Raw genomic sequence first — 16,230 nt, 5'->3', positions numbered from 1 at the left:
TGCTGAGGAAAAGTGGCACTACACAAGATCCTGATAATTGTTTTCTACTAAGTAACTATTCTGAAAAGAGGTAAAAGAAAATTTTAGACCCCGTATAATATAGTTATAATCCTACCCTTATGGGTTGATCATCTGGCTCCATCTAATCCTGTCCCTTGCATCCTCCTCTGTCACCTTTGCATGTCTTCCCTCACTACATTCACTTGTCACTCACTACATCACTTGTCTAGCATATCTGCCCCTCCTCTGCACATGTCCAAACCATCTCAACCTTGTCCCTTTAACTTTGTCTAGAGTCTCCCAATGAAATATGAGCATCTTCAACTCTGCAACCTTCAGCTCTGCCTCCTGTCTTTTTGTCAGGACCAACATCTCCTAACCATACATCATAGCAGATCTCACTAACATATTCTAAACCTGCCGTTTTACTCTTGCTGCCATCTTTCTGAGTGAAAGATAAATCTTTATAATAAATGGTGTGAAGTAAAAAGTTCAGTATTTCATAACTAAATATTTAATAAAGTGATGGTAAAAACAAACAAACAAAAAATAAACAAAAAAAACGTGAATAACATGAGCTATGTAAAAAGTTACAAAATAATGTATTTTAAACACTGCCCATGTTTAATATAAATAAAAGCGTAGAGAAAGTAAAGTGGAGAGGCTAAACAATGCTGATTTGTGTCTAGGGTTTCTTATCCTTGTTTTTCCTCTTTTTTTCTTGAACGCAGCATTTTATAGAAACACAAAAGCGGAAATATCTGTAAACAGGAGTCATTTTTGTAAGGTTTCTTCGCTTCAATTCAGAGGAGGAAGGAGAAAAGTATTTGCCCTGCCCTTTCCGGGTACAGCAGCCAATGGCAGCGTAGCTTCCTACTGTACTTCCTCAGCTGCTAAAGCATGGCGGTCAAAAATAACGTGTGGAAGTCACAGTAATCAACAACATAGCAATCCGTTGCATTATATTAATTTTCAAGAGTAACAACAGCAATGCTCGGTGGATAGGACGTTAGCTCTCTGATGCAGGTAGCTGTTAACATCGGTACGGAGGGTAAACACTTTTCTCCAGAAAAGTCTGAGCAAACTTAAAACTGGTGGGTAAGTCAGAAGAAAACAGACCGTTTCTTTGTTGCTTTTGTGGAAAAATGTTCATTTCTTGATATCTTAAAACTTAAAGTTGTAGTTTTTCGCTGGCCTCTAAATAAGCCGTTGTGAAGAAAGCTAGTGAGTTAGCATCAAATACAGCTGCAAAGAATAGCTCTGCACTAACAAGACTGTAATAACACTGGTATATCCCATGTGTAGATGTCCAAAGTTTTATCAATTGCACATTGCCAACTCTAGTATAAAGCGCCCAATTATATTATGAACGTTTTTGAAGCGGTCTTGCTCTAATACACATCACTGAACTATTGGCAAGCACACCTGTTTAAATGCAGTACTGTGCAAATATTTCAGCCTCTACTAAGTATTGAATACTTTTATTTTGTCGGTTACCTTCTCAGGAAGTGTAGTACACAGACACAAGTAAAGTCCTAAAGTGAGTGTTTTTGTCTTTAAAACAGCAGTAATATTTCTATGTTCTCATACCCAACGATTTTAAGCTACTGGGTAGGTTGTTCCAAACATTTCTATAGTGGATTCAAGCTGCCTGATTTGATCTTGTGTCTGTATGAAAGCCCAGATTGACTGCTTTTTTTTTCTTTCAAAAATGACTCTGGCAATATACAGTGCTTAACAAATTTATTAGGGTTTATGCCACAGCCACCCTAAATGATATTTATTTTCTGATTAAGATGTCAAATTACAGTTATTTACTACTTCTGCTTACTTCCTAAACAGAAGAAAATAGCTCAGCTCAACTTTGGGTATACAAAGTGAATTCAGTTTGTTATTTGACTAATAAATAACAAATGTACTTTTTAGTTTAAACAAGTTTTTGATAATTTCTAACATTTTTTTTCTTTTTTAACAACATAAATTAATTAAGCACTGCATGTTTGGAGTAATTATCATGTTGCACAATAAATTTGGGAGCCATCAGATACCTTTCTGTATGTGGATGAGAATCCAAAGTATCTAAGATCTTTGCATGATATGGTTTGGTTTAGCGTTGTGGGGGCAAAATACTAACCCCAAGCTGCTCTCCGGTGCATCCATCAGAGTATGAATGCTTGTGAAGTTTAGATAGAAAGCACTTACAGGGAAAGACCATAGAAAAAGTGTTTGTGTGAATGGGTGAATGAGGCAAGTTGTGTAAAGCATTTTGAGTGCTCAGATAGAGTAGTAGTGCTATGTAAGAACCAGTTCATTTACCATTTTGATAGACAATTTTTAGTGCAGTAGCACTGTGGTGTAATTGGAATTTGTTGTCATGCATATCTTTAAATAAGTTTTCATGAAACAGTGACACTAATGGTGCCTGTTTTTGATTGCTTTGTTTTATATAATAATACGTACCTTTTAAAAAGGACGAAAAATACATTTATGTATTTGTTACTAATTGTCTTCTTGCAGATGAGCCGGTTAAAGTATCCTGACTGAGTCTAACTGCTGTGCTGATTATGGATGACTTAGAAAGAGAGCTGGAGCCTCACATTGACTTAGAGGATGACTCTGACTCCTCAGAGGACAACTCTTCAAAAGGAGAGAAGAAATCAAAGTTCCCTCTGGTTAAACCCATTTATGGAGGTGGGTTGTACAGAATTTCCATAAATAAATTTTTCTGTTAGACAGCAGAGGACATATTAGATGCAAGACGTATTGCTCACTGATCAATGTATGGTACACTGTTTGCTGGCTTCTGCATAGTCCTGGATTTTACATTATAGAAAAGTTTTGTCAGAGGTAATTAAGAAATACTTTCTTCACTTTAATGTGAAATAAAAATGTTTTATTTCTTTATTAAAACAAATTTATATTTGTATCAAAAATGTTTCTATCAGCCTCACAAATCCAATGTTGTCTGAGTTTTGGAACTCATACCTTTCATCTTCAGATCAGACTCAACAGAATGGGTTTCGCCGGACCACCAGCATGTGTCGGGAGCGCATCAGAGAAGCCATGCTTCACCACAGATGGGAGGAGGCAGCAGAATATATGGTGTACTACCCCCAAATTTTAGAAGACAGAAATCTTTTCACAGCGCAGCCATCTAAGGAGGTAGATTTTAGAATTCCTTTGGTCATATATCCATTCATATGGACGTATGAACCACATAATTGCACACAGTTGTACACCACAGCATGAATGATTTCTCTCCGAGGCTGTAAAAGAGGAATTACTTCCATAAAGGCCCTAAACTTAATAGTTTTACAGTTGTTTAGTCAAAGTGCAAGAGTACAAGATGTAGAATTAATGAAGACTTGTTTAAACACTCAGCTTTAAACACTGCATTCATTTTCATCCTTGACATTAATGCTCTCTTTGAAATTTCAGTTTATTTGGAGAACTGCCACTGAGATCTTTCATCATCATCCCAACTCAACAATGGAAGATTACAACACCATCTATGAGCGAATGAAGCATTCGGGATTTAGACATTACTTAATGGTACTTCAACTAATAAAAGTGGCCGCAGTGCAGTTTTCATGTGAATCTGCATTTTTTTTTTTCTTATGAGGCGTTGTCATTTTGTGTTTCTAGATTTCTCTGGAACATTCCTTCCACCTCCTGCTCCACCAGCAGATTGAAGATGCAAAGCGGCATCTTGCTAGCGCTGAGAGTTGGAGGCACGGGAAAGAGACAGCAGCTCAGATTCAGAATATTAAACTGATCCAGGCGTACAGGGGCCTGCTGGATTATATCATCTGGTGTGACAAAAAGTCCACACACTCCAGCAGCGGTAAGGCAACACGCAGCATAACAGCCCAGAACATGCATTATTTAGGTTTCTCAGTAAGAGGCGTGTAGGAGGCTCGTTTGAAGTCACACTGCCACCTACAGGTCAGACATGGGAACTTGTGTTTGACAGAGCAATTCAAATTCATTATGTTGGGGAAAAATGTGTTTGTGTGTGAAAACCTGTCTGTCTGGGCTCACATCTTTGATGTTTGGTGCTCTCTTTTTCAGATTATTATGAATCTGATTCCAATCAAACCATGCAAAACTACTTCAGGCAAGCGTCAGTGAATCTTGAGGAGATTTTGAAAAATCCAGGCGTCTGGGATTGTTTCATACTGAGATATGTTGAGGTAAATACTCCTTCCTTCCTTTGTTTCCTTCATCCGTTAATTTTTTTTCCTGCTTATCCAATTCAGGATCACAGGGGCGCTGAAGCATATCATATTGCATTTATGACTGTGTTTTTGTTACCTCTCTTGTGAAGCACTTTGTGACATCTGTCTGTGAAAAGTGCTATATAAATAACCTTTTACTTACTTACTGAAGACGCTTCTTGGATGAGAGGTGAAACATCTTCAAGCAACTTAAAGAAGTCCAGACGCTTTTCTTTCCAAGCTCCTTAGACTACGATGACCTGGATGACTGAGAACCTCCACAGACATACTTACTTACTAATCACACTGTGAAATACTAGAGCTTATGGATGCTACCAGCATCCATGGTTGACCAGCTTTGCGTTTTCCTACAAAATAAGCTGTAAGGCATTCTCTGGTGGACGTTAGGTGGACTCTGACATGCTAACATAACATCCATAACAAGATGGATCAAGGACATTGTGGGGAAATCTGGAGCTACAGTTGAAAAACAAAGCAGACAGTTTTGACTTTTTCTCCTTGGCTCTGGACCAGAGCTTTGATATCAGTGACATAGCCCAGTTAGTTCTCTTTACATGGGATAAAAAAAGAGTTTAAGATTATGGAGGAGCTGGCAGCAGCACACTCAGTGAAACCAGGGCGAGATTTGTTCACTGACGTAACCACATGGTTGGATAGACAATCAATAGGTCTCCAAACCTAAGAGGAAAAATGTTGGTATTCTGAAGTGGATACAAGATAAAGTGTTTGAAATACACCTGTGAGTGGAATTGGTACTTTTCCATTGTGTTATACAGCAGCAAGCATTTTATAATTCAGTGCTAAAAATTAACCATGTTGTAACTAAAATAGTTAAAACGTAGTCAGGGAAAGAGCACTGAACCAGAGACCGTTTGTTGCATATTTGGAGGAACAGTAGACTGTGGTGCGAGACTACCACTTGGTTGTCAGGTGGCTCAGCCTGGGCAAAGTGCTAAAGTTCAGGACCTGACAGCAGAAATTAAAGAGTTTTGTAAAAAGAAAAGAAAGGAAATGGACGGCAGATCTAACATTTGCTGTTGACGTGACTGTACTTTGTATTTTAACCTCATATACTGAATCTGTCTTTAATTCACTTGTTCAAAGTCATAACAGACTAGATTTCCTCTCCCTGAAAGAGAAAAAAGAACTGAAAAATTGCAGATGAATAATTAAACGACAAGCACAACATCAGTGGCACCTTGTATAAAGTTGAAAGTCTTTGAAATGTTGCATAGAAATGTGCATTTTGTTTACAGATGTTTTTTTTAGTAATGTTGCTTAAATGTTAATAAAAGGTTGGTGTTTTTCATGACTTAATTCTATCCTCTGCTTTTATCAGTAGCAGTTGATAAAGAGATCAAATTAATGCAGTAAGACATAGCCTCTTTCTGTTTGTCACATGTTGCCCTGTTTATAGGTTTGTTGTTGTTTAGCGTAAGGAAAATATTAGTACTGATTACATGACTGTTGTTTTATTTTTTTGGCAGATGCTTGAGTTTTATGAGCATCATAAGGAGGCTCTGCAAGTCCTGAATGACTATGCGTATGACAGCAATTTCCCACCCAATCCCAATGCGCATGTCTACCTCTACCAGTATTTAAAGCGACAAGGTGCTTCGGAGAAGAGACTGATGAAAGTGTTGAAGGTAAAGCTGCGTATGAAACTCACTGTAATTAATTACTATTTCAATCAGTGCTTTAAAGATGTCTCAAAAATGGAATTTAAATTGGAATCTAGGTGTTCAAATGGTATTAATGATTAATATTTGATAGTTTGTGTATTGAGGGAAAACTGGAGTGATCCCTGTTAAACTTCACACTGAATAAGGTTTTAAATTAGCTGTTATTAGATTTAAAGCTATGTGGACAAAAATGAAAAGACACACTGTATCCAGTTCAGTTTAAAAAGCTTAAAATGTCCATTTGTTTTGCTGTAGGTCCTCCATGCATTGGTCCCCAGCCATGAGTTGATGCTGGAGTATAGCTCTCTCCTGCTTCAGTCAGGTAAAAGGGAATTAAATATGGATTTAAATGTCTATCATTGGCCAAATAAAGTTCAGTCTTGCTGCAAAATTGATGATAAGCAGAATTAAAATCTGTAAAGTAAATGTATAGAAAAGTTATTTACAGCTAGCTGTTCGGTTTTGACAGTACTAAATGGGTAATGTTAGTTCCTTTGTTTGATTTCTCCAAGGTTGTTTGTTGTGTCTCTAAATCATACTTTTTCTCATGTAATAAAAAAATATATGATTTTTGCTCTTTAAGAGAAACAAAGTGACACCCAGAAAGCTTTGGGAGTTGTCCTGGAAATGCTGGACTTCAATTGCTGGGGGAGCAACCTGGAAGTGTGGATCCGTTTAAAGGCAGTGATCCAAAAGCTTCAAAATCAGTATGTGTGGGTTTTTAAGTTATATTTTTAATTCAGCTTGAAACAGATCATACTTTATTATTGTTTCTTACTGTTGCGTAATGTTAACAGAGTAGACTGGGAGAACATTGTCTGTGAAAAGATGGCTGAAAGAAAAGACTGGTGGCTTGCGCTGCACTTCACGAGCTTCCATGCCACGAAAGACTCAAAGGAGAACCCCGAGCTTTTTGAAGTGAAAGCTTCGCTGACAAAAATCCTTTGCCCAGGTTGGTTTGTGTTCATTTTAGTGGAATTAATTCTGAAAATGATGTCTTGACATAGATCTCATGACTAATTAGTCTTTTTTATGATTTAATCACAATTTTTAAAGGAAAAATGAAAAAAGCAATCTTGCTCAGTTTTCTAAAATGTTAATATTTTCCGCTTTTGTTAGTTTACTGCGATAGTGACTTAAATAGTTTACAGTTTTGGATTGCCAGGTAGTTGTGCGAATAATTACTGGCAAATGTTGAGTATAATAGCAACAAAAAATGACAACAAATAAATGTTTTGGTGCAAAATGAGATTATCAAGCATGCCGACACTGTCACTATAATCTGCTTTAAATGTTGCAATAGGACAAAGTCAGTGTACTATCACTCTGCTACCCCCCCTCCCCCATTCTGCTCAATAAAATGTTTTATATTATGTAAAACAGCAGCAACTTTGTCATGTGCTAAAAGCTCACAGTAAAAGCTGTACATTTACTCTCTGTCTTCTTGTATTTTGTGTATTTTCTTTTCACAGACCGACCACTGAAGTACAGCGTGAATGGCTCACAGGTGAAGAGCAAAGCTGAGACAAAGAAAAGAAAAGGAAGAAGATATTAAAGCTCCATTTTGTTAAATGTTAACTAAAGGTCCTCCAGCAGATTGTGACGTTCCCAAAATCGTGAGCAAATTGTGCCTAGATTTACTTTCTCCACTGTGTGGAGCTCTTGTTCTGCATTTTTGCACTGGGTATCTGGAGGGTACGATCACCTAATTTTGAAAAGTGTACCTCTGACTGTTAGTGTTCATGTCCGATTTATGGTTTCTATGAACATTGTTTTATTCTGACCTCAGCAAACCTTTGAGTGTTAAATTCATAGGCATTAGTAGTGTATGTATGTCGCACAGAGCTCAGAGGAGTTTCTCTCTGACAGCTTTGTTGACGTGTCAGAAGACCCATCATCACAAACCTTCGAGCAGCGTGTTGTGAGGACGTTTAAGGAAGACAGACTCGCTGGCAGGTGGTTGCTGCTACACTCTTCTGTTTTTTAGTCGTTTAATGCAAACGTGTGTTGACTTTGCTTATAATTGACTTGTGTTTATATTTACACCCATACAACGAATTCATCCATGTCAACCTTTTCATATCAAAAGGCTCCACTTAAACTCCTAGTGCTTCATTTTTTCTATTCTCTGTCTATAAAGATAAATACTTCTGTTCCTATGAATCTAGTATCAGGGCATGTTTCTGGCCTTCAAATCCTGGCGTTGCTCTTGACTCCTTTGCACTGAACCATGAAATAAACTCTTGCATTCAGCAGCATGCCAATTTAATAAGTGAAAGTGTTTGTAATGATTCTGTTTCGGCTTGCCACAGCGTTGGCCATGCAGCAGCTCAGTCAGCCGTACTGTATATGTGTGTTGCTTTGCAGTCATTACATAAACCAGAGCCCAAAGCACTTGCCTAACCACAGGAGCAGCTGCACAACGGATCTGGGAATACGTAAGACATGTTGTTCGAAAATTCAAAACTCGGGCAGTAGCAAGGAGAATCAAGTCAGTAAACGGTCACTTCTTTGGTCTCTGTCCTGTTTGTGACCTCTTTAAAGCTTTTTTCCCCCCAGTGTTTTTCAAAATTTTTTTAATCTACGCAGATGTTCACAGCTGAAGCAGTCATTTTTCTGCCCTGGAGACGCTCTGTAGGGACTTTGGTTGAAGGTTAAAAGGGCAGTTTTCTTTTTTTTTTGTCCAGGGATTGAATTGTTCCCCAACAAATCATTTTTCTCATCTGTTCTCATGCACCTGGTCTCTTCTGACTTTAATTTCTCCTTAAATCTTAGCAGCTGGAGCAGTCCCAACTTATGGATCATCTAGAGTAACAAACAGAAAGCATCCTTATGACCAATTCATAAGCAGCTGCGAGAGACTGAGGCGGGTTGTCCCGACTGTTCAAAACACTGTTATTAAAACCTGCAGCTTTGCTCCCTGCACTGTCTCTGTGTGCTTTGCCAAGACAGGAAGCTCAGTACAGATAAAACCATCATCAAAATATTGTCATTTTATTGTGACGTGTTACACCAGCATATAAACAGTGTGGATGATTATTTTATGGATGAAGTATCCAAGAGGAAATTCCTGTTTAAGGCTAAATCAACCACTTAAATCCCACACCCGGTGCTTTGAGGTGCATTAATAAGGATGCACTGGCCCAGTACTGATATACAAAATAATAATTTGGCTGATCCAATGCAATTTATTTTATTTTATTATATTATGTATTTCTCTCCCCCCTGGAAAAAAGTCAATGTTTATTATAATAATAACTGAATTTAAAACTCTCCATGCCCTATTCTTTTTTTTTTTTAACATTTACCTAAAACAATTTTATGTAACCACAACATTTCCACCACCTTCAGTAAATGGCATATTTACTGATATTTACTTATTTTACAGTAACTTAAACACAAGTGTCTGAAGCATTTTTACAAGGGAAAATATTCAATTACAATTTCAAAGTTTTTTTTTAACACGTTCTCACATTTTATTCTAGAAGCTTGTACATTTTGCAACATTTTTACCATCATAAATAAATCTGATATCGATGTTCAGATGCTATACCCATAAATCTGTAGTTCTTGCAAAACATCACATATTTCCAAGAACGCAGTCCTAATTATCCATTGTGATGAATATGCAGGGTGATGAGGTCAAGGCGCCAAGTAGCTCTAGACTGAGATTTCTAATACAGTGAAGTGGTTGTACCAGGTGGCTGATTTCTGTCTTTACTTGTAATCAGGCCTGAAAACAAACACACTGATTATTATTCTTTGAAACGCTGGAGGGGAGTTCACGCTCTTTTCCAACTTATTTTCCCAGTCATTTCAACAAAATTTGAATGATCCTTCAAGCAACAGTAGATACATTAATGTTAAACAGTCTGAAATATCACAGAATTATGCTCGCTGATCACTAGATATTTGGACATTTTCTGGTATAAATCCATTCAGCCAGTCGTAGCTTTAAAAACAAATTACTTCACAATTTTGTTGAACAGTATTTGTTTCTAGCTCAGCCTAATTTCAAGCAATCACCAATTCACCTTCATCCACTGAGCAATGTTCTGTTGATTGGAGGCCAAACAGACATCTAAATGGTACAGACACTCAGCTGTGTACAAAATGCAACTTGAACATTCATTATTTTTTGTGGGGAATTTCAAAATGATAATTAATAGGGAAGTAATGCAACTGGATTAGCAACGATGTGACATGTGAGTACTTAGAAGCCTCTCAGCAGTGCTCTGACTAACCTGCAGACGTTCCAAGGAAGCTTTGTTCACAATGAATTACAGTAACCCCAATGTGATGAAATAAAAGCATGAAAAACAATTTCTAGATCAGAGCATGGAAATGGCAATATTCCTTAAATGATAAAAACAAGCAAACCAGAGGTTTTAATGTGAGTATCCTAAGTGAAAACTGAGTTAAAAGTTACCTGTAGGTTGTTGGAGTTTCCAATACCAAATCTGTGAGAGACACAAACAAGGAGATCTATTTTTTCTTAAGCTGTAAAAAAATGTTATCCATCAAACTTTTAAAAGTGTCTAAGCACCTTTGCAAGATCCGAAGCTCAGAAATATCCATCCACTGTCTTCCACACATTCTCAGGGTTGTGGGGGAGCTGGTGCCTATCCCAGCTATCATAGGGTGGCTGCTTAGAAATATCTTAAAACTAAACTGAATATGTTGAAACTGAATGTCGCCTGCTTAGCAGTGCATAGCAGTTCTTAAAAATGTCCAAAATGTCCTGAAGAGGGAGCAGATATAAACAGCAGAAAAAGTAGAGGCCCTAGAACAGAACCTTGTGGAACACCATAGGCAAGCGGATGAGGACTTGAACTTACAAGCAGCAATAGAAAAGTAACAAAGTTTTTTATGGGTAAGATTTTCCAATACTGGTGTTAATGTAGACTTCAGCTTTATTTAAGCCAAATAACATCATGTAAACCAGTGTTAATTTCGTTGACTAATAATTTTTGTCATAATTTTCATCAATTGCTTTTTCTTTTTTTTCAGTGAAAACAAGATGATAACTAAATAAAAATGAATGCATGAGTACAAAAACTTTGATGAAAGGTACTGACACTTTCGTCAGCTAATAAAAATTAAATGAAAACATTCTGGAGAGACGATCCAATCAGAACCAATTAGGTTGTGTAGAAAGGCGGCACAAGCTCGGAAGTCCTCCAGTCAATCGCAATCTGTCTGCGGTAAGGTTAGACACGCATAGTTTGATCTGGGTGGGAGGGTTCTGCTAACACGCTTGCTCCCTGTTTCTCATGAAAAATACAACCAAATGTCATTGCTTGGGAAGAAACGCTTTCTAAATCATATGGAGCAACTCACACTGGTAAAACCACGACAAACTTTAACACTTTATATTTTATTCAACTGAATCAACTTTAGATTTAGTCTACTATAATCTTATGATATTTAGTCGAGTGAAACTGAAAGAAAACTAAATGATGTTCTAGTCAAAAGACTATGACTGCAACTAAATCAAAAAAATTTGCAATCAAAGTTAACACTGATGTAAACACAATCATTCAGTACACGTTGGCTTAGTGGCCGTTGATGTAAATCACATTTAAAGAATAATGGTAGGTGGAGGAAGTAAGTATAGAGCTACTGGCCGCTGAGCAGCTCCACCAGTTCTACCAGCTCCACCAGTTCTCATGAAGCAATGATGTATGTTCATCTGGGAGTGCACTCCAAGGCTGCTGCGACAAATGGTCCTGTAAAATCTATCAGGTAAAATAAAATTTAAAAAAAATTCTGTCTACATAGGTTCTTCTGATGACTCTAACAGACCCATTAAAACCTCGTTTAGCCCTGAGAGAAATTTAGTGACGTCTTTGGCCTAACCCCACTGTGAACTGACAAGCATAATAACTGTTTATGTAATTAATCATCCACGCAGGTTGCAGGCTGAATCTATTTGCTTCTGGGACAAATACACACAAACGGCGCTCAGAGAGATGTTTTAATTTTGTGCTTGACATCTAAAGGCCTTGGATGGTTCTTTGCTGTGTGTGGCTGACATTGAGTTTTCCCATCTCGTACAGCCTCACTCCCTGCTCTACAAAAGCTACACACACAATTGCACATACGCACACACTGCATTGGGTGACTCAGAGTTTCGCTTGGTTGGTCTTCAGGGCTCTGAGGATTTGTAACTTAAAATCCAGACTTGCACAGTGACAGTGTAACATCTCAGTAACTCTGCAAAACATTTCAAGTATGGAAAGGGCTTGGAAGTGGAGCAAAAGAGGGAGATGGAGGGAGAAAGCTCGATAATTCGGCCATGCAATTTGGACTTAACATACTGATGTGTTCACCAGCGCTGCGTGCTACTAGCAGGAAGGAGATAAAACGAAGTAAACGCCGTGGTTCAAAACACGACAGAAGATCAAACTAAGAAATTAAAGGGGAATACAGATCATCTCATGAATAAAAAGATTTAAATTTTATGTTTGTGCGTTTTACGCCTTTATTTAAGGGTGACAGCGAAGGAAGAGAAAATGGAAAGTAAAAGAATGACCTCGGGGACTACAGATCCTCAAATGGCCTGTAAAGCACCATGGTTAAATACTCAACTTTGCACCAGAAATGTTTATAATCTGGTAGATTACATACAGGTAACAAAACAGAAGATATAAACTAAAATCTACAGTAAAAATAACTCATTAAATATACTTTTAAAACAGTTCTGCGAGAGGCAGTCCCATAGTCTATAATTAAAACCTAAACACTGAGCCACCTCTATAGGGTACATGAGCAATTTGAGCATGAACAACCTACTTACCTACTTTAAACCACATGATAAATCTGGTAACAGTCATACATGCATATTACACTTATAAAGAAATAGGGCAACAGTTACAAAAGTACAGAAATATCTGTTTTAGACTGCGTAGTATACAAAAGAGGAGCAACGCTTCATCAGGGTACAGAAAAGGATTAATGAACTCACCATATACTCGGACAGTTAGGATCACTGACTGTGAGCACAGAATATCTCCCAACACATTTACATTTATTTTTCAATTTTCAAGTGAGCTCATGCTTTAAAGCTAGCATCACAAGCTGATGAATGACCTCCTTTTAGTTCCAAAGTAACACATGATAGGTAATTCCCAAAGACTGACTTGCACTCATCCATTCCAAAATCAGTCATGCTACCACGATCGCTGTTGATACAGTAAAGCTATTCTTAACTGAATAATTCATATGATCATGGTCGTTACTGCAAAAACTGAATGGCTTACTGTTACAACTAGAAGTAAAATGATGTCACACGAATTCAGCTGAGGAGGCACAGTGACCTTTCTGTAATGTCGATGCTGGTGGTACAAAGCATCTGTAGCTTTTTTCCACATTAATTTTTCAGTTTATGATTATTAGACTGTGCTGAGTGACTCTTGCAGAAAGAGGTGGATACAGTCCTAGCTGTTTGTGAGGCTTTGCCACAGATAATTTGATTGTACGACCTGTTGTTTGGTTAATTGTACTGACGCCCCATTCACAAAGTCTGTGCTCAAATTTTGGTTAGTGATGCTTAGCACTAATTAACAGGTGTCTGTGTGATGCACCTGTAGGGTCTTTGGATGCACCTTAGTAAGACCTCGGTCACACAGGTCTAGAGACTGGTCTACAACTTGCTGGTACCCTTGCAAAAAGTCGTATTCTCTAACCTGTTGAAAAGGGAACTTTTACTTTGCAGCTAATGATCTTCATTTCCGGTTTGCGTTGTACTTTTTTAAGCTTCACCACCTCTTCACTACCGCCGTTTTTGGAAACAAGTTAGCCTCATGCATGCAAACTACTGATGACCGTGGGATCCTGCTAGTGGCCAAAGCAATCGCAATGAGGATATCAGCGCTGTGTAGTGGTGTATAGATTCTTGTGACCAATTTCACATGAGCAACCACCAGCAACTGGTTGCACAATACTTTTATCTTCATCTCAGCAGCATTTGTACCCATGCAGTCTATGCAATCTATGCTACTCTGCTACAGAGTCAGTGCTGTGCTGACTTTAAATCCTCTCATGATGAACTGCTCTGTAGCAGAATAGCCGGTGTATTCCAGACTTAAGATGGCCCGTTTGAACAGCACGATAACAAGAGTGTTTCGACACACTCGCCATACATTCAGATATTTAGACAAAAAATGCTTGAGGGGAGGCAAGTCTTGTGGAACTTGTGGAGAGAAAAAAGGCAAACAAAAAAAAGATTCCCAAAATATCCTCCCTGTTCTGTCTGTGAAGTTGAAAGTGACAACTGCAATACCTTTGTTCTCTGAGTGCAGCTGCAAAAATAGCTTTCAATAATGTATTAGGAGAATAAAAACTGTGAGCTGATTTCTGGGGAGAAGGCGCTCAGCTCTGTGTATGTGCCAAGACCAAGAGCTTTCTCTGCTGTGCACAGACTGTGAGAAAAGATCAGGCTGGTGAACACAAACTGATCCTCTTGACTTCTAAGATTGCTCTACTTATCCAGCTGGGAATAAAATCTTTGCCCAGGAATAAACAGCTTATTCCTATACATATATTAACGTCTGATCTCACCGAACAATTGCTCAAATGGGATAGATTGAGCTTCTTTCTGAAATTTTGTGTGTGCATAGAGTTATGTGGACAACTGCTGTTTTCCCATCTGAGCAGAACAGCAATGTAATGACTCCAAAATGCAAAGTGCCTTGACCAGCAGAGCATTCACCTGAGGCTATGAAGGTTTAATTTCTTGTGTGCCTCAGTGTGATAAGTGGTAGTCCAAATGTTGTGACTTTCCTTCAAGCTCTGCAGAGGCTGGCCAACTGGAGCACAAGCGGGTGGGGGGAAAAAAAACTCCTGAGTGATCAGAAATGTGAAAAAGAGAGCACAACTGAATTCCAGGCGGGCATCAATTATTAAGCCACGGAAGACAGCTGTGACAATATATCTTTATCACATCTAGAAAGAAGAGAATATTTTAACAAACCACACACAACTATGAATCTACTATAAATCTAAACCAGTGTGTCAAACCTGTTTTAGTTTATGGGCCATATACAACTCAATTTGATCTCAAGTAGAATGAACTAGAAAAACTATTACGTGATGACCTACAAAAAAACCCAACTCCCAATCATGCCCTTTCTTTTTAAGGAATAAAAATATAGTCTGAAAACCTTTGAATTTAATGCACCATCAATTGGCAAAGCTGATGAGAAACAGCTTAAGATGTCTTTAGAAAAAATTCACCAATTTCGCCCAGTTCAAAGTCTACCATCATAACTTAAGGAAATGTGTCAGAGCGGGTCCTTGAATTAACCTTTCTTAATTTGCTTTGCTATGGCAGGCCATATCAAAAATGCTGATAATAATTGAGGCCCCTGGTTTAGATTAATTAATCAGTTTTTCTACATTCCAACGGATGACATCAAGTGCCAGACTTAAATAACATCATACAGATGGTTCTACCTGTAGATTGTAGGTTTCACACCATATCTAAATATGTTAAGAGATGTTGCGTTCTACCTGATGGGTTTGTGATCAAACCCTATCGAGTGTTTGCTGTAAGTTAAGTTTAAGCCTACAGCAGGTCTGCTGGTGCTGTGCCTAAAAATGCAGTCCCACATATGCTGTAACAACCTATAAGGTCTTTCCAGAGCCACAGATGACTTCATGTAACTGTGTTTTCTCTGAATACTCCAAATAGTATTACTTATTATGAGGAGACAAAACCTTACCTTATAATACAGCATGTCAACCTGTCTATGTTTTTTTTTTGTTTCATGTTTTCCTTTAATTTCCTTCTTTTAATTTATGCCCCTTTCTTGTCCTTCTGATGAGTGTTGTGGCTAAACTGAAAAGGATAATGACTCTGGATTTCAGTAAACATGTAATCTTCGATTTTTACCACCCATTATGTTTCTTTTTTCCCCTCAAGTATAAAGAAAACATAATGAATATTTATATTACTTCAGTGGTGATGTCATCAAGGTGATATCATCCACCAACACAGCCAAACACAAACTTATCAAGCCAGCAGCTTGCAGCTGAGGCACGCTTCCCACACAGTGCATTCCCCCGAAACTCTACAGGTGTAAACTCAAGGTAGGCTGAATAGTTCTTTGAAATAATTTTCCAGAAACTAACCTGTCAGCTGCGTACGCCACAGTGACTCATGTAGGTGTATATGTGCCCACTGACTCATGTTGCCCCCACTCATCTATAATTCTGTGTAAGTACAATGAGCAATGAACAAACAACAAGCCCAACCTGACCCAAAGAAGCCTTGTTTGTTAGTGTACGCAGACTGCATAGATGGTCTT

At 38.1% G+C, this 16,230-nt stretch overlaps 1 protein-coding gene across 2 annotated transcripts; it reads left to right on the top strand.

Annotated features, from left to right (window-relative positions):
* Positions 1-810: 810 nt before the first annotated feature.
* On the top strand, positions 811-10,347 carry taf1a (TATA box binding protein (TBP)-associated factor, RNA polymerase I, A). 2 transcript variants are annotated; one of them, XM_085132087.1, is made up of 11 exons: positions 811-1,094; positions 2,518-2,691; positions 2,999-3,162; positions 3,439-3,552; positions 3,646-3,844; positions 4,072-4,193; positions 5,726-5,884; positions 6,176-6,242; positions 6,504-6,627; positions 6,718-6,872; positions 7,393-10,347. In XM_085132087.1, exons 2-11 carry the CDS (start codon positions 2,565-2,567, stop codon positions 7,473-7,475), a joined length of 1,314 nt encoding a protein of 437 aa, XP_084988213.1. In that variant the 5' UTR covers positions 811-1,094; positions 2,518-2,564; the 3' UTR covers positions 7,476-10,347. The 2 variants fall into 2 exon arrangements, with proteins under 2 accessions (XP_084988213.1, XP_084988212.1); XM_085132086.1 differs by having other exon boundaries at positions 811-1,098.
* The last annotated feature ends 5,883 nt before the right edge of the window (positions 10,348-16,230 follow it).

Source organism: Neolamprologus multifasciatus, chromosome 15, assembly GCF_963576455.1.
Source record: "Neolamprologus multifasciatus chromosome 15, fNeoMul1.2, whole genome shotgun sequence".
Taxonomy (NCBI): Eukaryota; Metazoa; Chordata; class Actinopteri; order Cichliformes; family Cichlidae; genus Neolamprologus; species Neolamprologus multifasciatus.
Note: the sequence above shows the minus strand (reverse complement) of the source record. Positions and strands in the feature narration are given on the sequence as shown.

Bases quoted from the DNA above. Each gene is read 5' to 3' on its own strand.
- taf1a (XM_085132087.1), top strand. From the start codon at position 2,565: ATGGATGACTTAGAAAGAGAGCTGGAGCCTCACATTGACTTAGAGGAT. The intron at 5,885-6,175 runs GTAAAGCTGCGT...GTTTTGCTGTAG, and splicing joins GACTGATGAAAGTGTTGAAG to GTCCTCCATGCATTGGTCCC. The intron at 6,243-6,503 runs GTAAAAGGGAAT...TTGCTCTTTAAG, and splicing joins CTCTCTCCTGCTTCAGTCAG to AGAAACAAAGTGACACCCAG.